We start from the raw sequence: 22,343 nt of genomic DNA, 5'->3' as shown, positions 1-22,343 counted from the left end.
AAGTTTCAAATAAGTAAAAAGAAGTTGATGCTGTACTGAAAGCCTTCCTCAACACTGATGCCGTTATCCATCACACAAAGAGGAAAAGCATGTCTGTAGGGCTGCAACTGCTGATGACTTCTTGTGATTAATCTTCAGATTATTTCCCTCATAACATAGTCCATTCCTGATTGTTTTTTTTCCACCTCAGGTCAGAAATAGAGAAAATTCATCTAACTTGACGTATTTCCCACAGCTTGTTTAGTCCAACCAACAGCCAAAAAATAAACACATTAGTTTATAAATCTATAAGATGATAACAAGCTTCAAATTCACTTGTTTGCAAAAAAAAAAAGGAACCAGTCAATGTTTGGCTTGAAAGGAGTGAAACAACCATTATTATCAAAGTAAAGCAAATCTTCATTACAGCCATTGTTTCCCTTTTAAAAACAGACGCGTAGATCTAATATCCTCGAAGATTTGTTGTCTTCATTAGTCTCCTATGAAGCCTAAAAAATTACTTTGTAAATATTTCTATCTAAAAAATATACACCTACAGATTTTATTATTTCCATAATATTCCAAATATCATCTCATCACACAAATTAATTGATAGTGTGGCATTCAGCATCACAGCGCAAAGTATTGAACACTCGCAATTGTGAAACAATTTGCCCACAGCCACCTCCTCTGTACTTCTGCATGAAATCCACAGTGGCTGCCACCTACATCATGTGAACCACCCACCTGTAGGCACAGAGTGAAACGTCCAGGAGAAATCTTTCACCCAGTGTGATGAAAGCTAGAACTCTGGCATCGGGGGGCCCCAAGCGAGACAACACGCTCTCTCCAGTTCCCAACCCACACGTTTAATCTCCTGGCCTTGATGCAAATGCTTCTGAGAGCAGAAAAACATCAGCGCTCTCATTGTGTGAACTAACTTCCCTCTTTAAGCAAAACAGGAACTTTATCTGCCTTTACTGCGTTTTCCTGTGAACAATGATTGAACAAAAAAGTTGTCACCTCACACTTCTCTGTAACCATCAAGACAAAAGGCATCCAATGTCTGAACTCAGTACTATATGCTGTAACACTAATAGCACAGTTAGTGCTCCCACTCCTTCCCACAGATTATGCAATTGCATTTAAGCAGTTTTATTATGAATAGTTGAGTTTGAAACTATGGAATTCTCCTTTTTCTTCTTATTTTCTGTAAATACAAACTAATAAGAAAATAATCACTTGACATTGAAAAATATTTTTTGCAGCCATATCAAATCCATTTTAAACAAGGACATGTATTCTTGGTACATTTTCTTTGACAAAAAAATAAAACTGCTCTTATACATGTAAAACTCAAAACTAGAAGAACTAGAAGATCCCTCACCCTCACCTAGCAGTAGGTTGTATGTTTATCTGACTTCCCTTTTAAAGTACCTCCTGCAGCCCAAACATCTAACAGCAGCTGACCACCATTTAAAGTCTACAGCATCAGTCTGCTCCAATCTCTCAAACCCCTGATTGAAATCGATAACCTCAGTTGGGGCCCGGGCCCCAGTCAATCCTATTGAGGTGCAGGGCCGACAGCTTACACCCCACCCAGAAAGAAGCCAGCCTCTGGCAGAGACAAAGTAGACAGAGGGAGAGGGAGGGAGAAAAAGAGCACAGGAGACTGAAATACAGGAGGAGCACATTGAACAGTGTCAGAGCCCCGGGGCCTACTGGGACGCTGATAAAGTACCTGGACATTTTTATAGACAAACTACTTATTTCTGTCCTCATATCGCTTGGGAAGACTGATAACTTTATATTCCTCTCAGGCAGAGGAATGAAAGGGGGGGGGGCCTTTCAGGAGTTTAATTGATCAAACTGTAGCCACAAGGGTTTTTTTCTGGAGATAAAAGGGACTAGCACTCTCCCCTCTCTCTACAATACAGAGATCTTTTAGAAAGCAGACCCAATGAAAAAAGAGAATGTAACTCATTATGCAAAGTCATTACAGACCTCTGACTATACTCCTTAAAGAGACCGAGCTCATGGTAGAATTGTATCTTACAGGATTTCCAGAGGTCAAACTATCGGTCATTGGATAACTTTATTTTACAATATTCAGATTATGATACTCTACCAAACTAAGAGATGGCTGTTTAATTCAAACTTCAATAACATATGTTTGAGTGTTTGACAACATTAAATTGCATTTCATTACTACTCACAAAGAAATTTGGGTTACCATGGGAGACAAGCGCCAAAGATCTTTAAAGCTCCTGTGAAATCTTTTCAGTTTGCGTTAATATTGGTGTCCCCTGTGGACAAAGAAGTAGACTACCTGAGGGGGGGGTTTTCCCCCTCACATAATATCATCCTGCTTTCTTTCAACAGTCACATGTCACTTAGTAAATAGTTGCTGTGGAAATGATAAACAAAGGCTGTTTTTGCAGTGTGACATACCTCAATTCGTTTGACACCTCCTCAAGAAGAGGTTATAAAGAAAAAAAAACATACAATACAGTGAATGTCCAGTTTTATCATAAAGAAGCGTCAATATTAAGTTAAGTACATTACCTAACCCTTCAAAACTCCTCACGGCTTTAGTACGTGTTGTGATGTGTGTATAGGCTTTTAAAATAGATGGGAATATATATATATATAGCCGACATTAAACAATATCTAACCAATCAATGGGCCTACAACAAACAACAAAGCAATTGGGGAGCAGGCTACTTCAAATGAGACTCCCATGTTATTTAAAGTTATTTCTAATCAGCCACATTACTTCATTGGTTGATATCTTAACTAAAACAAGGTTTATACAAGTTTTAAGTGTTCATCTTTATGAGAAGCTCCAAATATAACAGAGCAGTAGTAGCTAATTATGAGTTTTCTCTGTGTGCCTACAAGGTTAGCAAAAGGCTAAACTATCCTGGGATTAATTTTGAACATAACTTAAGCCAGTTATATGACAGAGATGGGAAGAATGAAAGAAAGGAAATACACAAACACGTTTACTTGAACTGATTTCAACTCCCATAATGAGTATATGGATCAGCCAGATTATACATTCACTTTTCTGCCACAAAAGAAAAAACAAAAACAGTATAAAACAGAGTCAAGAAATATCCTTACATATAGCTTCCATCCCTTCTCCAGGTAGTTGGAGCTTTTGAAATTAAAGGGCTGCTAATGTTTGTGTGACTAAAATCAGAATTTATCCAATAAGTCTAATGATCCTAGTCTCTTTTCCTTTTTGTTGTCCCCCTCCCTGTGTTTGTTCTGTGTGTTTACCAAGAGATGTCTCCACACACGTTTCCAGCAATCAAGACTGCAAAGCCGCTTCTCATCCACAATCAAGCCACCAACACACTCCACATTAAAAAGGCCGTCTCGTTCTTCCACGTAACACCAGATCGTCTGTTTACCAACCATGGTAAACATCAGTGAGGTCAGTTAGTTATATTTCGTGAACCAAAGATCCTCGTCACTAACCTTTGTCCTTTTCCTGTATCCAGATCTCTACACCTCGACCTGCAACGTTCCACTTTCAGCTCCTCGACCTTACCTCAGGATATTTCGCTCACAGATCATCAGTAACCTGCACCTTGACCCTCCCACCAGCATCCAACGCACAATAATAAATAGCTTTTGTAAACCCTAACCAAGACTGTTTGTGTCCATGTGGGTCCAGCTGAATTCAATACAACAATAAGTCTTTTATCACATGGGCTATATCAATATTCTTAACCCTAACAGAGAATAGATTGAGATGTGAACTGGCTCACTGCACAGATTGCTTTGCTGATATTGTTTGTCTATCCTGTTTTTGTTCTGTCATATGCAAATTAGGCCAAAGGTGATTTTCCACAGTACTTTGTATAGGCTTTGTCATCACTATTTAAGGCTGGTCAATTAACATATTTTATATGCTGAATATTGTGAGTTTGATGGGCCTATTTGGGGAGTTTACAGATTATGTGGTATATATTCATGACTCTATAAACAAACTGTCCTCAAAGGAAAATGTGGTCCTTGTAACACTGTTTAAATATGAAATGGTATGCAAGAAGTTACAGTATGTGGCGACTCTGCAACTGTAGGCTAAAACTGTGACTCTCCTGGTAGCTTTGTTAGCTCTAAACAGTGTTCCAGGGACCTTTTTTTCTAAATGTGTGTAGTAAAGGCTATGTAGTTCAGAAAATATAGCATGAAATTGTTTCACTTAACCAACTTTAAAATTGCTTAGGTGCACTACCAATCGTGTTATTTTAACACAGCTGCCCAGGCTGGTGTAGTTTTATAGAGAAGAAAACTGAGCTACACACTGTAAAACTTCAACAACAAAAAAAGGCTCATGTGATCATAAGAAAATGCAATGACTTCAATGCTAGACCTGCTTTCTTAGAAGCGTTGAAATTATGTTGTATTTAAAGACAGCCTGCACCTACATATTCAGAGAAGGATCTAAATCTCTGAAAACCTAAGCTGGTCAAGTGCACTGAAACGACGCTAGCCTACATGAGAGCGATGGGAGGGGGAGAGAAACAGGTTCAAATCTCACTCCCTCATGCAATACAGTGCCAAACAAGGACTGAAGGAGTCTGTAGCATATGGATATTTAAAAAAAAAGCATTTACCTTTCCCATCCAGGCGACAAAGCCTTCACACAGACACACTCTTCACGGATGAAAGCAGAGCAGGGTGACGTTTCCTCGTGAAGAAAAGAATATCTCGACGCGTCCATTTTTACTGTCTGCACTGGCTGTAGTAATAAAACGTGCAAATGAGTGCATGCAAAACGCCGCATCTATCGTGCATCTCCTGACTTCACAAGCCAAATATACATAAATAGCTCAACAACCTCTAAGTCGGCATAACCAGCACATCGACTGCGTGTGGCAGAAGATGGGATTTTGTAAAGATGTGAGAATGCATTAGAATGCAAGAAATGGTGTGATGGCGAGAGGGACTGTTGGGAGAGACGGATCTGCATATGGAAATCAGGGTTAGCGTGGATAAAATTTCTGCTAAACTGCTGCATTGTTGTACATTTTCTGCAGGACCACTGCAGTGTGACGGAGGGAAAAAATAAGTGACTTTTGCGGTAGCATGTTATCAATAACTGGCATGGAGTATGCGCTGAAGGTGATGTAAATTCAATAGCAATACTATTTGTTATTAAATATTTTCAAGAAAAATAAAAATATTTTTGGCGTGCCTATTCTATAGCCTATACCCCATTTACATCATCGGTAAACTTTTACTTCACAGAAAACCGATAAGCTTTTTTTTTTTTTTAAACTGATTAGCTTTCAGTTTAAGTCTGTTGGAAATGCATCTCGCTGTTGTACAGAAAATGTTTTTCGTATTTTTTAATGATGAATATTAACATTAAACAAGCCCAAGACTTGAAGAAAATAATAAATAAGTCCGCCACAGTGAGGTGTAAACCAAACCGATAAGGCCAATTCAACAAGTGCGTTTACCTCATATCAAAATATTAAACTCTGTTTACTTTGTCTATGACGTGAAGTGTCACGTGAAGACCACGCCTCCTCTGGGGGAACTTGAAACCAATGAACGGGCACTTGGCGAGTAAATACAACTGCGCATGCGTGTGGTGGCGCGCGGGAGAGGCTGAAAACCCAAATAACAAGTCATGACGGCGGTGCCATCATATTTTGTCTAAAGTTATACACAATATTAAACCTCAAAAGAAGCTGCAGTACAAGGTGTGTGAATGATTCCTTACTATAATCTTTCTGTTGGCGCTGGTGTGTGTAATGTGGAGAGCTTTAATATTTTTACTCACTCTTACAGTGTGCATTATGATGCAGCCGGAAGGGTTTAGTGTTTGTTGATGTAAACTAGTGACTTACCATTTACAGAATGGTGTTTTTATTTACTGTTAAAAGCGTACACTAACATACATGTTTACAGTTTATTACCCTCCCGTAACCATTGCAGGTAATTTTTTACATTGCGAAATTAGTTTACTATGTAATGTGGGCACTATTGAGTAGTTTTCAAGATAGATAGATACATAGATAGATACTTTATTGATCCCGAGGGAAATTCAGGAAGCAGCACCGAACCAGCATTTCTGATGTTGAGTTAGTTTCTAGAGAATTCTAGATAATTCTAATTATACAACGAATACAATATGACATACCTCAAATAGACAGCTGTTTGCTGAAAGTGTGTTGCTGTTTTGTTGAACTTATAGTTAAGGTGACACAGCTGTATAATCCTTAAAAATATACTGTCGTCTTTGGCTTCAACATAAATACGCTGTTCTCATAGCTATTCTTGTTTTAGTAATCTTCCTCATACGGTGTGTGTGCTAACTTTCTAATTGTACCAGATCACCTCTATTTGTTTCTGGTAATGTCCAGATTCCTTTTCGTCTGATCTGTCAGATCTTATAATGTCTTCAGACGTTGTTTTTGTCTTTCAGGGGTTTTTACTGGTTCTTCAGTGGCAGCATGGCAGACGACTTCAGCCAATCCCTTACCCCACCAGTTTCTCCCTTTGCAGCAGACAGTATTTGTGAGCTGATCCCAGCCCAACCACCATGTTTCAGCTGCTCAGACACAAAAGAGGATCCCACAGGATCACTCTCTACAGAGGGATACACTGCAAGAGGCTCCCTGAAACGGTACATTCACTGCCAGTTGGTTATACTTTTTAAAATTTTCACTCTACCTATTTTATCTAAGAGAAAGGGCCGTACGGATTACAGCAAACATCTGTGTATAATTGCATATTTTTTCCAGAAATAAAATGAATCTATTACGTTTTTTCAGAGGTTTTGATGCTTTGTACCAGTCACCTTTTATGTGATGAGGTGAAATCAGATGTGTCATCGACACAAAAAACTCAATTAGCTACTACAGTCTTGTGATTTTCTGTCTTTTAGGCTGCTATTGTGTCTTGACCCGGCTCCTGCCGAGTATGAGGCAGACACTGTAGAGTGCTTTGGCTTTTCCTGGGTAACAGAGACAGCACTGGTAGAATCTACAAAGCTTCTCTTTGGTCTGCTAAGGTAAGTCAGGATGGGAAAAGCATCTCACTTACTTTTTTTTGTAAGAACAGTTTGTTTAAATGCTAATATATGTATGTTTACACATCGACCAAAATCGGATCCTTCTTTACAATAGCAGCAAAAACCTTCGGAAGAGGACAGAGTTTTCCCTTTAGAATGCATCGGTTTCGAAACAATATCTACAATGGTATTTACTTGCATTTCACCAGTCATTTTAATTTTTTCAGACAAAAGATTTACAGGCTTGAGACCATGGTGCAATCCAGCTCACATGATTTTGGTAAGTTTTGAAATATGTTATCTGCCAGCCAGTATTCCAACTTTTAGTTTTCTAATCTATTTTAGCCTTGTTTTTTCTTTTGCACCAATACACCAAGACAAAAGTTCTTGTGTATGTACTTGGCAATAAAAAAAAGATTCTGATTTCGAAATCAAATAAAAGGTGTGATATCTGATGTGCAGGAGTCATATTTTACGTGGGATTTTGGAATACGCCCAACACCATATTTTATGTGTCGTAGGTCAAGCAGGCAGCCTCCACTATGAAGCAGAGGACCTCAGACAACAGTGTGTTTCCTTTCTTCAGTATGTCAAAGTCTTCTTACACAGGTACGTCTAAAGTCTGCATAATGATCTAAGTGTTTTTATGTCCATGTTACAATGTTGAACTTATTTGGACATGCATGGTTTCATGTACATATTCAGATACCTGGAAGCTTCCAGCTCCATGGATGCAGGTCAGTCTCATTCCTATGAGGCGCTGGAGGCTCAGCTCCCCTCTGCTCTCCTGGAGGAGCTGTTCGGTGTCACTCTTCTCATCGGAAGAGTCAAAGACCTGCCTGCCAGTGTTCAGAGTGCCTTCACTATATCTAACCAGGGGAAGGTACGTGTTCAACAAGGTCATCGGGAGTGTTTCACAAAAGACATGAAAAACACTGTTGAGGGCTTTAACGTAGTTTAGCTGTACAGTGAATAGAAATAATGTGACTTTTTTTATATAGAAAGACTCATATTAACAGTTATTTTCATGTCTGAGAGTTGTCATCAGAAAGAACGCCTCCTGTTATAGAAGCTCATTTTCTAGTATTGGCATTGAACATGGTGCTTAACATTCCTCCTACAGATTTTCTCTCCCTCTTGGCATTTGTTACACCTTCATCTTGACATTCACTGGTCAGTCTTAGAGATCCTCCACCTACTTGGTCAAAAGATGCGAGGTACGCTTTCAATCATAGCAAGAACGAGATACCCTGATTGTTCCCGATGTATGACAATCCAATTCACTGCTGTCACTGTTGAAGTTGTACTTTTCTTCTGACTTGATGCTCACAGTGAGTCATTCTCATGGAAAAACAAGCTTTTTACCTCGCTGCTCTTCTTTCCAGGACAAGTAGTTTACGCCCACCAGTTTGTGAACCTGACAGGAGAGAACCTGACTGATACCAGTTTGTTTGAAGAGCACCTGTGCAGTCTACTGTGCGACCTAACTGGTTTGGCCATGAGCAAATACAGTAAGGTAGGTGGCCTCAAGTCATGCCAACGCTCTCTTGGTATTTATGGGTCATTTTATGCTGCAACGAAATGCAGGACGAGTAAAACGTTTCATCAGAGACTATGATTGCTTTAGAGTGCAAAAATATCATTTTAACACAAAACACAGCTCAGTATTGATGTTAGATGATATTTTTGAAGGTTGATGTTTATCATGTTAAAGATTTGTATCAATAATTCAGCCTTCATATTAATGATAGATGACCTGTGATTTCTAGGTAAGGCCGACAGAGGCACTGAGCAGCCATCACTACCTGTGCTCCTGCACCAAAGAGCTCTGGATCCTCTTAATGCACCTTTTGGAACACAGAAAAAAAGTGCTACACACACAGGTGCCACAATTCAGCACATATCCGATGTTACATAACGAGTTATAACACGATGTGAAACTTAAAAGTGAAACTTTCTTCTAGTCGTTCTGGAGCTACATGGACTCGTTGTTGAGGCCTCTGGTTTCAGGGAAGCCAGCGGCAGAGCAGTTCAGTGGCCTCCCGACACACTGTCAAGACCCGCTTGGATTCACATGGTGGATGGTCACTCATTTAGCAGTGTTGGGGCAGTACAGCCGCAACGGCACACTACAGAATGAGGTACGAGACTGTGGATCACGGCGCCATATGATATAACCCTGCTGTTACAGTGGAGGAGGACTGAGAGATCCATGTGTATTTAAATTAACAGTGTATTTGCACTTCAACTAACCATAGCGGATGCATCTAATTCATGCAGGTCATTCATCATGTTCTGAAGTTTTACAGGATATTTTAGCAACATAAATCATGAAGCTATTTCTAGGAGTTAGTTGTGCATTAGTCAAATATATTAACTGTATTTTAATAATGATTTTTAAACAAATTTGAATGTGTATTCCCATATTGTTTTTATTGAATAATCTAATGTTATATGCAGAAACATCTCGGCGATAACTGGACCTTTGTGGAGGAGTTGCTCAAGTTAACCTGTACCACTCAGGTCAGCTGCTTCAAGTTACACATTGAATTTGAACCCCTCAGAGGTGACAACACATCATCATTGCTGGTAGTGATGTAAACATGATTGTAGCTGTCTGTATGTGTGTGTGTGTTTGAAATAATAGGGAGGTCTAGCAGAGGAGCAGGTCAGGATGCATGTCCACTGTTGCCTCAGTCTGTGTCTTCTGTGGGAACCGAGCACCATTGCTGTCTCCACCCTCTGGGACTACTACAGCAAGAACCTGGTGAGGAGAAACATGTCGGCATGTTGCCTCAATTTTTAGCCCATCTTTAACGTTCAAACGAGGCTATTATCTTAAGCGTTCACTTCATTGTTGTTGTTCATTGCTTTTCTGTGAGACAGCTTGAACACTGCTGTAGAGACGAAGAATCACGCAGCCCACTTTCAGTTTGGCTGGTCGGAAAAGTTTGTGCGGTAACACCATCTTCTCTTCTTCCACTTCAGAGTTCCTCGTTCACTGTACCCTGGCTGGGATTGTCCGGTGTGGGCACGTTGTACAAGTCGCCGTTGGCTCTGTTAGAGCAGGCCCGAAGCTGCTGCTGCCCCTGTCGCCTTGACTCCCCAGGACACATCCAGCTCTACCGCTCAGCCAACTCCTTCCACATCTTCCTCCGAGTGCTGGCCCTGTGCCTCGCCCAGGACAGAGTGGGCGGAGTCCCGCAAAGACAAATCAAAGGAAGGTAAAATCGAAGGAAAGGATTGCAGGATTTCAGGAAAAAGTGCACCTTATGGAGTCGACTCATCTGCATAGTAAATCCTTTTTTGGCCAAAGAGAAGATTAAAGGCAAAACACTGAGTTGAAGCTATGGTAACTTATCAAGCGCAGGCTTTGTTAGAATCCCTTTTCCTCTTGATCTTCTCATGTATGATGTGTTTTGTGTGTTATTTGGATTTTTTGTGTGTGATTTGGGAATGAGTACTTGCATGAAAACACAAACACCATGTGTGTTTACACACTCGCATGCATTTCGATCTTGTTTGTCTGCGTGCCAGGTGCACCCAGACTCCCTGTGCCTCTTTGATATTTACTCGGGGGGGAGGGGGGCCCCCCAGTGGAGCAGGTGTCTCAGGAGTCAACCACCTGCTCTTCAGCACAGACCAGAGCCAAGGAGCCTCCTCTTCGTGCACGTGCTCACAAACACACGCCGCACCTGCTCCTTCGAGCGCTGACGTGCGTGTGTGAGGCCATTCGATGGAGAAGGGGAGTGTGTCTTTGTGAGCCAAAGTGAGAAAGAAGACCAGGGAAGATCACAAGCTAATGTGCCCATCAGAACCCGAGCACTGGACCGTCCTCTATCTCAGGCCGGCTGAGAGCCAGAGAGAGGCAGCCGTAGATAAATCCGCCTAATGACTTCCCTCTGTCTGGAATGTGCTCAGTAGCGCTGCAGACATGGGGGCTAATTAGCTAACGAGCGTGGCGGTTAATTCGCCTTAACGAAGCTGTGTTGGTTTCCAACATGGATTGGGGGGGGTTGGTCATGGGGAGATGTGGGTGGTAGAGAGTTTGGCAACAGCTAGAATGGGCTGGGACAGGTCCAGATTAACCCCCCCCAATCCTCAATGCCCATCCCCCCTCTCCACTGCCGTCTCCCCTCAGGAGGCACGAGGCGCGCCGACCGTACCGCGTACCACGTTTCAGCAGCGTCCCTGCCCCCTTAGCCAGGCTCTGTGGGACACCAGCGGCTATCGCATTAATGGACTTGGCTTCAAGCTTGTTGAACTTAAACACCGAGAGTGAGGAGCATCTGCTCACCTCGGGAGAAAAAAAACCTGTTCAGAATAAACAAATGGACAGGTTGGGTGAACGCCTCCTGGCGTGCCGCTTACGTTTCTTCCCGTTACACTTAACCCATTCATCTGTTTCCATCTCCTTTCTTTCACACTCCTCCGACTGCACGCTTGGCCACCTTCTCCTCTCCCCGTCCTCTGCGGGGAGTTACGGAGCTGATTTTGGGTGTTAACCTGGTCTTACTCAGCTCCTCTCTCCCTTTTCTCCACTTCATTATATCAGTCACACTTCTTACACAGAGTTTGTCTTGGAATGCTTGCTGTTTGTGTTTTGACCCAAACAGCAGCTTTACTCACCTGTGTGGGCTGCATCTGTGTTTGGGAGTTAGGGTGTGAAAGGAGGGGGGAGGGGGGGGGCTCCAGCCTTCTCTGTTTTCCTGCCAGGCGAGCAAGCATCAAGTTGTGTGTGTGTGTGTGTGTGTGTGTGTGTGTGTGTGTGTGTGTGTGTGTGTGTGTGTGTGTGTGTGTGTGTGTGTGTGTGTGTGTGTGTGTGTGTGTGTGTGTGTGTGTGTGTGTGTGTGTGTGTGTGTGTGTGTGTGTGTGTGTGTGTGTGTGTGTGTGTGTGTGTGTGTGTGTGTGTGTGTGGTTTTATTGATCTCTCTCTGGTGTTGCAGTAAATTGGTTTGGCTGTAGAGAGAGGGACTGAGCGCCTACTGCTGTGTGTCTGAGTGTCTCTGACATTTAACATGATCTTTAAAGGCATTTCTCCACAGTGCCCGCAGGATCTAACAGCGTGCTGTGTGGTACCCAGCACGCTGATAGATCCTGCTTACTCCCTCTCTTGCTTATTCTTTCTTCACACACACACACACACACACACACACACACACACACACACACACACACACACACACACACACACACACACACACACACACACACACACACACACAGAATGGGTAGCCCAGCCTATCCCCTGGAGCTGAGAGGCTGAGGGAGGCAGGTGGTGTGCTGCACAGTGGGGGTTTAAAGTTCAGATAGTCAGCATCCAAAGTCCGGGGTAAAAGAAGAACACATCATGTATAAAGATCTAATTGGATGAAGTCGAAAAATCAAAAAAAAAAATGAACAATGAAATCGTGTCCGTTGACCTTTGATAAGTCAAATCTCGGTCACAGCATTGTGTCTGAACATTGACGCCATCTCTTTCCTTCTTGTTTCTCGTGTTTTCCAGGATTTATTCCAAGTTCTCGACTAAAAAGATGCAGGACCTGTCAGAGGCCGGCCTCATGAACTTCCTGCTGCTTTTTCTGGTGGTGGCACGGCAGGTAGAGCTGGAGGACGTGGCGAGCAGAGCCTCTGAGCTACTTGGTTTCCTCCCCTCTAACTGCCCCCCTGGGCACCGCACCCTGGTCTGGAGGGGGCAGTTATCGCTGCTGTTACTGTTCCAGGTTTGTTCATTGTAAACGTAACCAAAGAGTGCCCTCTTGATTCTTCTATTTTACACAAAGAATCTGATCTGATCATGTCTACATTTTTACTCATTTTTTGAATGACCTGATTTGTTCATTTCTTTCTTCAGGAGAGAGGTCTGGATGTGGCTGCACAGGCCACTTGGCTGGCCAACTCTTTCAGTGAGACGGCGAAGGAGTTCTACAATAAGACCACAGAGGTGTCTCGCAGACTCGCCCTCTGGGGGCCCCTCGGCTCATACCTGGAGGCTGTCGCTGAAGTTTTTGAGATGGGCACCAGCCTCTGCCTTTCGGAGGAAAAACTTCTCAACGAAGGATTCGATTGGTTGCTGCCTGCTTGCCGCCTGTCAGAGCTGAACTCTGCCCTCGGCTTCCTGCAGGTCGTCCTCGCCCAGCTCAGGTGAGACAGCAGGTGTAAACACACACACACACCAGCTCCCAGGTTTCTCCCACTCCCCTTCAGTGTCTCTCGTTCTTTTTCCTCACTGATAGCCGCTTGGATAGAGAAGCGTTTCAGCTTTTATTAACATCTGATAAGTGGCTTCAGCAGAGGAGAGCAAGTCCAGTCCGTCACAGAGTCCGCTCAGCTCTCATACTCACAATAGGCGGATTGTCCCGTCAAGAAGAACGAGTGTCTATAAAGACCCTGTGTTGCATTGAAGCCCCCATTAGTCTCATAGAGCTTGCGGCCCCCCAGGTCACCCTCAGCAGGTGTTGGTGGAGCTCTGAGTAGAGTTACAGGCTCAGGGGAACCTCGTGGACCCTGCTGTCGTCATGGGGACAGCGGCAGGGCTCCCAGCGTGTTGAGAGACTCTGGTCAGTAGGGCGGCGGGATGGGTTCAGCTGTAGGACACAGGTTTGTGTTACACTATCAACCCAACAGAAGGTCAAAGATCCAGTGCTGAAACAGAGTCTGTTTATGCGGGGAGTTAGAGGCGGGACCACAAGGGACAGTGAACGATCCAGCGTACCAGTGCTCGATATCCTCTCACGACAAAGTGTCCTCTATAGCTTTGTAATCAGACTGCTATGTCACCCTTTAAATAAATAGCTGCACAGTTTATTGCCTTATTGTTTTAGCGCCCTTATGTGCTCGAGTTTGTTTGTAACGGACCAGAACCAAACATTCATCTTTGTGATTTCAACTTCTTTTCTTTTTTCAGTTGAAATAGCAGTTGTGCAAAAAACAACAGTCACTTTTAATCCTGAATCCTAAAGATGTTTAAAAAATGTAAATTATATTTATACAATGTTAAAAGAAAAAGTTCTAATCTTGTCAATCTTTTTTTTTTTTTTTTTTTAAAGGTTTATTTTTGGCCTTTTTGCCTTTATTGATAGGACAGTGGATAGAGTAGGAAACAGGGAGAGACATGCGGGAAAGTGGCCACAGGCCGGACGCGAACCCGGGCCGGACGCGAACCCGGGCCGCCCTCGCAACATGGTGCGCGCGCGCTGCCGCTGCGCTATCGGCACCACCATCTTGTTAATCTTTTAATAGAAGTAAAGCACAGTCTATTGACGAGTGAGATAAGAAAGTGATGATGGACCTTTTATCTGGTTGGTTAAATCCTTTGTCTTTTCAGTGTTAGGATCTGGATGTGAGTGGGAATAATGCCTAGAAGCTCAAAGTAAAACTCTTCCTGTCACCAAGAAGTGATTCGACCCCCAAAGAGGCCGAGCAAAGGCAAAGCATCAAACTCACACTTGGACTCTCTCTGTTCTCTGCTAAAGAACACACTCTGCTTCCACCCATATACACACCTGCAACGAGTGCTACAGTGGCTCCTGCATTACCAAACATTCAGCAGTTCTCAGTGTAGGCATATTACAGCGAGTCGATCTAAAGGAAAATAAACAGAGCGCTCCTGTTTACATCCCAGCGTTTCACTGTTTCTCAATGTGTACGTGAGTCTTCACACCCTCCCTCTATACTCGCCCTGCTTACAAAGGGTTCGAGTGTGAGACAAAGGACATTTAAAAGGTATGTGTCACTGAACCCTCTCAGTGGTTCATGTAGGTGTATGATGCATTCAACCTCTCCAGTCTGCACACACAAACCGCCTGCCCTCACACCAAAAGTGGTGCCGCCCTCTCATTTGCAATACTAAACTCATAACATGCTATCTTGTTAGCTTTGCGAACTCCCACACTTCCCATCTCATGTGTCAGGGTTGAAGGGCAAACATTTGCACATAAATGGACAAGGAGAGTTCAAGACAGAGAGAGAAAGAGAGAACACTGTGAGAAGCTCTGACTGCGACGCCTCAGACCACACCCATCCATTTAACCACATGAAGAAGTACCATGCTCCCTCTTTTCTGCCCTGCCAGTTTAAACATCTTTTTTTTTTTTCTTTTTTTTTTAAGCCTGGCAATTCTCAGTATCTCTTTGTGATTAATACCTTTTCTGTGACACAATTCATGGACAATTATGTAGCCTGGCAAATGTAGCCTGTGCATCATTATGTCTCCCGAGAGCTGTGTTGAATCTGCACACATTAAGAGAATTACCCTGCCAAAAGCTGAGGCGGTAGAGGGGTCCGAACTTTCACTCTTGATAGCCATTGCCATGGTGCTGAGGCGAAAACGCCGGTGCCAGGCATAATTCCTCACTTTGATTCCTTCCCATGACCCTCCACTGCAGGTTAGTGGGATGTCACTGGTTGATGAGGTGAGCTGGCATGGGCACACTACTTTGGATCTGTTTTTCTGGTACAAATAATTAATCCCCATATCCTTGGCTTGAAAAAAGCCAACCTCCCTCTGAAGCATTAAGACCTCTTACCGGATATTGAGCCATTCTTTTCAAAGTCAAGGAGAACTACTATTAAGTAACTGGCAGATTTAGGAACAGCTACACACTTTAGTGTCAGACGCACACGCGGACAATATGAGACAGAAAGGCTTAAGCCTGCACGTGTTTGTTGTGTACGTTATGTTATGTCTCTATGCGCGAGATGCAGCAGCAGGAAGGGTTAAACAGGGTCCCTAATGGTTTGTTGGCACCGAGTGTGTGTGTGTGTGTGCGCGCGTGCGCGTGTTTGTGTGTACACATTGTAAGAAACCGCAGAGAGGAGGATTAAGTGGGGTCTCTGACGATGTCTTGTACAATGAGGGTTGATGGGTGTGAAAGGCCCATTCCGCAGTAGTAACGAGGCTAATGAATTCAGACTCTAATCGATTGTCTCAGCTCTCTCCGGATTAGATGCAACCTTGCTGGAAGGGAAGGCATCGCTGAGGTGTGTGTGTGTGTGTGTGTGTGTGTGTGTACCATAGCAGCAGACTAGAGTGCATAGTTTAGGTTGGTCTTTTCTAGTTCCTTTTTTTTTTTTCTTCTTTCCTCCTCCCCCAGCACACCTCAACCTCCATTCCACACACCCCCACGTGAGCGAATGAGGGGGACAGGAGGATCATCTCCAGTCTAAATGAGATTACAGCTCCTTCAGCTGCTTATCTGGGCTAATGCCAGCCACTGTGGGAGCTGCTGTAACGGCTGGGGCCAGGGCCAGGGATGAGCCAGAAGAGCCAAAGTATAGTCTGTGTACAGGGGATCAGCATTAGGCTTCTACTCTATGCCTATAATATCCTTCTCTCCTTCCCCACCTCCACCCTGCTCTGCTCTGCTCCTCACTGCAGCGCACCGCCGCACCCAGTAATCCCCCAGGAGAGAAGAGGGGGGGGGGGGAAACACATGAAGAAGAAGTGAAACAGGGGAGCGAAAGGATTTTGGGAAAGTAGAGGGTGGAGTTGTTGTTCCACAAAAGGGAGTCCTGTGTTTGGATTTTTTGCATCGATACATTTGTTTGATCGACTTTCTGCGCGTGCGTCTGTGTCCTTTCAGACGGGTCCATCAGCGCAGTGTCCACTCAGCATCCACCTTGGCTCGGGCTCCCGTGAACAGCAGTGTGGTGAAAGAGCGCCACCTAGCGGTAGCAGCAGCACTCTGGGCACACTTCTTCCCTTTCCTGCGCAGCCTACGCCTCTCGCAGACCCCTCCAGCACAGCTTGCAGACGCGGCTGCAGGTCAGACGTGTCCACGAAGAGAACAAAAATAAAACACAGAAAGGAAGAAAGAACGGGCTCATTAGAGAAGAGTTTGGGGAAACATGTTGAGCCAAAATAAATATATGATATACGGCATTAGAATACAATAGTTTGGAGTTGAAAAAATACAAGGGAATAAAATAACAGATTTAGACTAATAATTCAGGATTACACGTGAATCATGTTTGTACCACACCACTGTGAAATCTAAGCACATCTGTTCAATCCACCTGTCTCAGGGTTCACACTGTTGGCCTTTGATCTGCCCACTTCTGCCCCTCAAGACCTTCAGCCCAACCCGGTCCAGTCCATCATGCAGTGCTTTGGCTGGGACGACATGGTGCACCCACTTCTGGTGACTCGTTATCTTCCTCACCTGCTGCAGAACAGGTAAGAGTTCACATTTCACCTTTGTGTCCTGCGCCTCAGTCCGAGCTCTCCTGAGAGGAACGCTTGAGCTCGTCGAGACGGGGATGATGTAAACGTGTGCACCTGCCAGCTGTCGATCTGTTTTATGGCCAACAGCACTCGACTGAATTGTTTTGGGCAGATCCTGTAGGTAAATTGTTTAGTTTCTAATTAATGAATTAGACAGGGAGCGTCCTTGGTGTTATCGATATCCTTAATGGATCGTTTGCTGCCATGACTCAAGCTAAATATAAAATGTTGTGCGTCTTCAAAATTACACTCAAGGGTACTTAACAATGTGACTGTTTCACCCTCAGAGGCCGCTGTTCAGTCAGTGCCAAGTGACCTCAAGGTGCCACCGCTGAATATCAATCCAGAGCAAGGGCACCCGCTGTGTTTATTGTTAAGAAGTAGCAGCATGCCAAGCCTCCATCCATGGCTGTCTGAGCTGTCAATGTATCATTTATGAAACGCAGTAAGGCTCTCATGAATAATGTAACCAGACACCTGAGACAGAGATCTGAAAGAGCGCCACCCAGCGATTGCAGCAGAACACTTCCTGCGCGGCCTCAGACCTCCTTCCTGTCAGACTCAGCACTTAAAACAGGTTGTCTAAACGAAGAGGAAGAAAAGAGAACGAAGGCACAAATCGGTTTCACTTTTAGACTGAGATGTGTACCACATACAGTGTGAGCTTTTTCAGTACGTGAGGGGCCTCGCATGTTTAACAATGCCTTTCATGTTTAGAGTCCTAATGTAATATTTCTATGAATCCGGAGCAGCAGCAAAGACCGCTTGTGCTCTCTAACTCCACACATGAAACTCTTTCCCAGTGAGCTGCTGACTTCCATGAGCAGTGATGCTGCTGCTGCTGCGTCTGGATCTGCACAGTGCCTCTCAGTGAGGGCCTGGGTCCGCTGCACTATACAGCAGCACCTGCACAAGAACCAGGACGGCTCTGACAGCAGAACAGGTAATAGCACAGCCTACATCGTGTCTATTAAGGTGATGGAAGCCAACAAAAACCCAGTGTTTAATATGAACAAAATCCCTTCTTGATGTTTTTTTTTAAGTTGAATCCAAATTAAGAGAAAAGGTGTGCAGACAGCCTTGCAGCCTTGCTCCTTTTCCACGTCCTTCCCTACTCCCTCATCTACTCTATCCACTGCCCTATCGAGTAAAAGCAAAAAGACCCCAAAATAAATCTTTAAAAAAAAAAAAAAACGTTTGAAAGACAAGTCAACGTTAGCGGTCAGTTTCTACGTTTATGCACCGACAAAATGTTGTATATATATTTTTGTCATTTTACAGCCTCCTAAAGCTTCTTGACTGTAGACAGGCTGTTTTCAAGCTTTATGTGCTGAGGAAACTAAAGCTTGCTCTTCCTCTTAACAGATACTAACTCTTCTAAAATACTCGTGCAATGCTTGCAGGCAAGGCTTTGGAGGAGCAGTTGTGTGAACTGACCCGGTTGGTGCTCAGGCTTCCTGACGTGGAGAGTATTCTGCAGAGAGCCGGTCTGCAAGCCACAGCCACCAGACACGAACCAACTTCAGCTCTGGAGATGTTTGTCAGGGTACGGTTTGATTCATAGCTGCCAAACATACTGAAGTCTTTTAAACGTTTTCACTGAGGTAAAGCTTTCTATAAACTGAAATGAGAGGTGTAGAATTAAAGGGCGTTGCGTGCTGTTAGCTAAAGTAGAAAAGGGGGGATAGTTTAAGAGTAGTGATGTACACTTGACCTACATGACTCCTTCACTAAAGTCTGCTCTGGGTGTGATGTTTGCTTTGCATATCAGCTCTACTACATCATCCTGTATTTACATGCACGTTTCTGCTGTCAGGCTGTAGGGATTACATACAGTGGACTGCAGCTTTTGTCTGAGCGTTCAGCCATGGTGACCAGAGCCCTGGAATATATTGGTGACATCCTGAAACATATCAAACCCTCTCTGGTCAGCAAGAACCAGGAGGGACTACAGCTGGCCTACTGGGCTGTCGGTAGGTGCACACACGCTTCAAACATGTATTACTGTCGGACCTTGTTTTTGTTTCTTTTCCTGTTGGGTCTGAGTCACTGAAAGATGTAGGGACTCATGACAGGTGAGCGCCTCACTCTCTGGTTGTCACGGTTTTCAATGTGGTTACATTTTAGGTTGCATAGTGAAGCACTGGAGCCCCCTGCTGGCCACATCCAAAGCCCAGCAGCTGCTGTTTCGCATTGTAGACGGACTGCTGCTTCCCCACAACCTCACACAGCAGGACAAAGCACTCAGGGACAGTCTGCCTCTATATCTACAGGTTAGGATACCAAACACTTGAAAGACAGCGACATGATGATGAAAGGGTTTTGGAGCCTCCTGTCTAACGTTTTTTATTGTGACACTTAAAACGTATTCCCCTGCAGGGTCTGTCAGTTGCCTCCAGTGTGTCTCAGTCCCAGGGCGCCTACCTGAAGCAGCAGCTCCGCTCTGTTACACGCAGATATTTGGACCATTTCCTTCCCGCCTCACCTTCCATGGGCATCATCGCCAACCACCCAGTGCTTCTGAGTGCGTGTGAGGCCAACCCGACTGTGCGGGGAGCGTCTCTGAGGAGGACAATCCTGGAGCTGCTCTGGTAGGTCCCCCCTCCCCCCCCTCCCCCCCCTCCCCCCCTCCCCCCCAACTGAGCTCCGGTAAGAATGGCAGTGGCTGAAACAGCTCGGCTTTGACTTGAATTTCAGATCCAGATTCTGTTTGGAAAGGAATCCTCTCCCTCTCATTGACGTGTGCATTGTGTTCCATAGTTTGAGAGTGACTCCACAGCCCCAACAAACAGCTACAGTAGATTTCAGTGTATTTCCTTATCTCCGTTTTAACCCGCAAAGGTTGAACACCGTTCTCGTTTGGGAATCCCTTGTCTTATAAATGTATTTCCCAACAAAAACATTGTTTTTTCTTAAACTATGAAATTCTGGACTGCTCAAAGTTGTTTTGTTTTTTCCATTTTCACAGTGAAAGCTTCCTGCAGTTTAAAGGTCATGCCCCCCCGCCTCGGTTAGCGTCGGTCCTGATGTTTCTCTCGGAGCTCCTGAGGAGAAACGGTGACTCTGACCCCGCCCTCCTCACTGTGCCCCTCCCCGCTCTGCTGCGCTGCCTGATGCTCGTCAATGAACCACAGGGTAACGCCTCGCTTGTGCACATGCACGCAACATGATCTGACGCTTACAGAGTGGGGATTTCCATAGCTACTTATGCCTTCAAAATATGGTTGACATAGAAAACAGCCTTTGGTTCACCTAATGTGGCTCTGATTGGTCCATAGAACATCTTTGTCTGGCAATCTAAGCGCCAATATTACTTTTAATTATCACATTTCTCCAAAAAAAACAAAACTAGTTCTAGTTATTGTATTCAGTCAAGTGGGACAGACAACCTCAACTATGATACTTCTGATAACAGCAGAGGTCGCCCTGCATTCATTTAAACATGACAAAATAAAGTGTATGTTTTTTTGTTGATATTAACCGTCTGTTGTTCTCTGCAGTGCGGAAGATGAGCACAGACGCCTTGCAGCTTGTGGTGGAGCGCTGTAGTGTCACATCCACAGAGGGACCATGTGACCACATGATCAATGTCCTACGGTAAGTGAAAGCATAAATATCTGCTTGTGTGTGATCTACAGCCTAATTCATGAACTCTAAGTACAGACTGAAATATCTTAATGACATTCCAGTCTATGTTTCTGACTGTTTGTGTAAATCCCGATGCTCCTCCTGTAGGTCATTTGTGGAGGAGAATGAAGGAGTCTATGACAGACAGGTATACAGTGTCCTGGAGACAGTGGCTGTTTTAGATCCGCCTGTTGTTCAAGCTCTCATCCCTAACCTGTCCCTGAGTCTGAGGAACACTGAGCACAAGAGAGGGCTGGGCAAGAACATCGCCTTGAGGTGAGCAAGCAGATGAATCACATCACTGAAGCCACACAGACATTATTCATGTCAAACTATTCTTAATTTGTCTAGACAATGAACAGGTGTTACGTACTAAACTGGAGATTTGACGTGGTTTAGTTTTTAATTTATTTTTTTCAAACGTGTCCACTAATCGAGGTCTCTCTCTCTCTCTCTCTCTCTCTCTCTCTCTCTCTCTCTCTATCTCTCTATCTATCTATCTATCTATCTATCTATCTATCTATCTATCTATCTATCTATCTATCTATCTATCTATCTATATATATATATATATATATATATATATATATATATATATCAGGAGTGCCTACAGGAAGTTGCTGTGTCTCCTTGGAGAGAGTGGGCAGGCCGAGCTGACCAGCCTCGATGCAGATTGAAGTTTAAGAAAAACAAAGACCAGCTCCAGGATCTTTGGCCAGCTCTAAGAATGACTTTTTACTCTTAAAAAACTTTCTTTATGTTGCATAACCTTCACAATTTGGTCTTTATTAGATGGTGTAACAATGCTGTTTTCAAAAGCATCTGAGGGTTTAGTTCATTTCTTTAGCTGTGATAAAGTTAGGAAAGCATCATGAACACAAGCAAATGTGAATATTTAAAAATGTCTCTTCACTTTAAGAACTTCAAATGTCCCTTATGTTAGCCTGATATGTTTCACTACCTGCCTCAGAATGTATATAATGTACATATAATAAAGAAGGTGCGTCCATTCATCTTGGCAGATCCATTATCAATTAAATAAACATATGAAAAAGCAGATAGCAGTCTCCACATTTTGATGTGAGTTCTATAGAGGACATTTAGGATTTCTAGTGATGAAGAGAGCGTCCTATTTGTTCATACCATGAGGGGCTGGATCTGTCTCTACTTGGTTGGCACTCTTAATTACACATTTGATGACTGTCGTGGGCGAGCCCAAAGAGTGGTTGCAAAAAAAAAAAAACAGTGAGTAAAGAAGAAGAGAACTGTTTGTTCCAGTTCTCTCTCTCTCTCCCTCTTTCCAAGTCACAGCAATCTCCAGCAATCCGGCTTTAGTTTGCACCTAATCACACAAAGTCTCACTGCTGTCTCCCACAATCACAGAGTCCCATTTTCTGTCATTGCCAGTCATTTTTTCAGCCTCGTCAAACTGCAGTGCATCCCTTTTTTTACCAGTAGGCTTCTGCAGCCTTA

General features: G+C 43.8%; 2 protein-coding genes across 2 annotated transcripts in view; one reads left to right on the top strand and one right to left on the bottom strand.

Annotated features, from left to right (window-relative positions):
* Positions 1 to 5,168, bottom strand: part of LOC306823381 (neuroendocrine convertase 1-like) — a 149,668-nt gene extending 144,500 nt beyond the window's left edge. Inside the window, exon 1 of the mRNA XM_079342864.1 lies at positions 4,611 to 5,168. Within this exon, the coding sequence (XP_079198990.1) occupies positions 4,611 to 4,619 (9 nt within the window). The 5' untranslated portion in view covers positions 4,620 to 5,168. The remainder of the gene's footprint in view (positions 1 to 4,610) is intronic.
* A 405-nt stretch (positions 5,169 to 5,573) lies between these two features.
* Positions 5,574 to 21,927, top strand: mms22l (MMS22-like, DNA repair protein). Its single transcript, XM_079343447.1, has 26 exons — positions 5,574 to 5,705; positions 6,431 to 6,631; positions 6,893 to 7,018; positions 7,246 to 7,298; positions 7,540 to 7,627; positions 7,724 to 7,901; positions 8,142 to 8,235; positions 8,404 to 8,534; positions 8,788 to 8,901; positions 8,983 to 9,159; positions 9,479 to 9,541; positions 9,666 to 9,785; positions 10,007 to 10,242; positions 12,525 to 12,741; positions 12,873 to 13,162; positions 16,603 to 16,784; positions 17,045 to 17,195; positions 18,047 to 18,186; positions 18,647 to 18,789; positions 19,060 to 19,216; positions 19,371 to 19,516; positions 19,623 to 19,834; positions 20,212 to 20,378; positions 20,744 to 20,840; positions 20,979 to 21,146; positions 21,472 to 21,927. Exons 2-26 carry the CDS (start codon positions 6,459 to 6,461, stop codon positions 21,545 to 21,547), a joined length of 3,699 nt encoding a protein of 1,232 aa, XP_079199573.1. The 5' UTR covers positions 5,574 to 5,705; positions 6,431 to 6,458; the 3' UTR covers positions 21,548 to 21,927.
* Positions 21,928 to 22,343: the final 416 nt, after the last annotated feature.

Source organism: Symphodus melops (genome assembly GCF_947650265.1).
Source record: "Symphodus melops genome assembly, chromosome: 5".
Lineage (NCBI taxonomy): Eukaryota > Metazoa > Chordata > Actinopteri > Labriformes > Labridae > Symphodus > Symphodus melops.
Note: the sequence above shows the minus strand (reverse complement) of the source record. Positions and strands in the feature narration are given on the sequence as shown.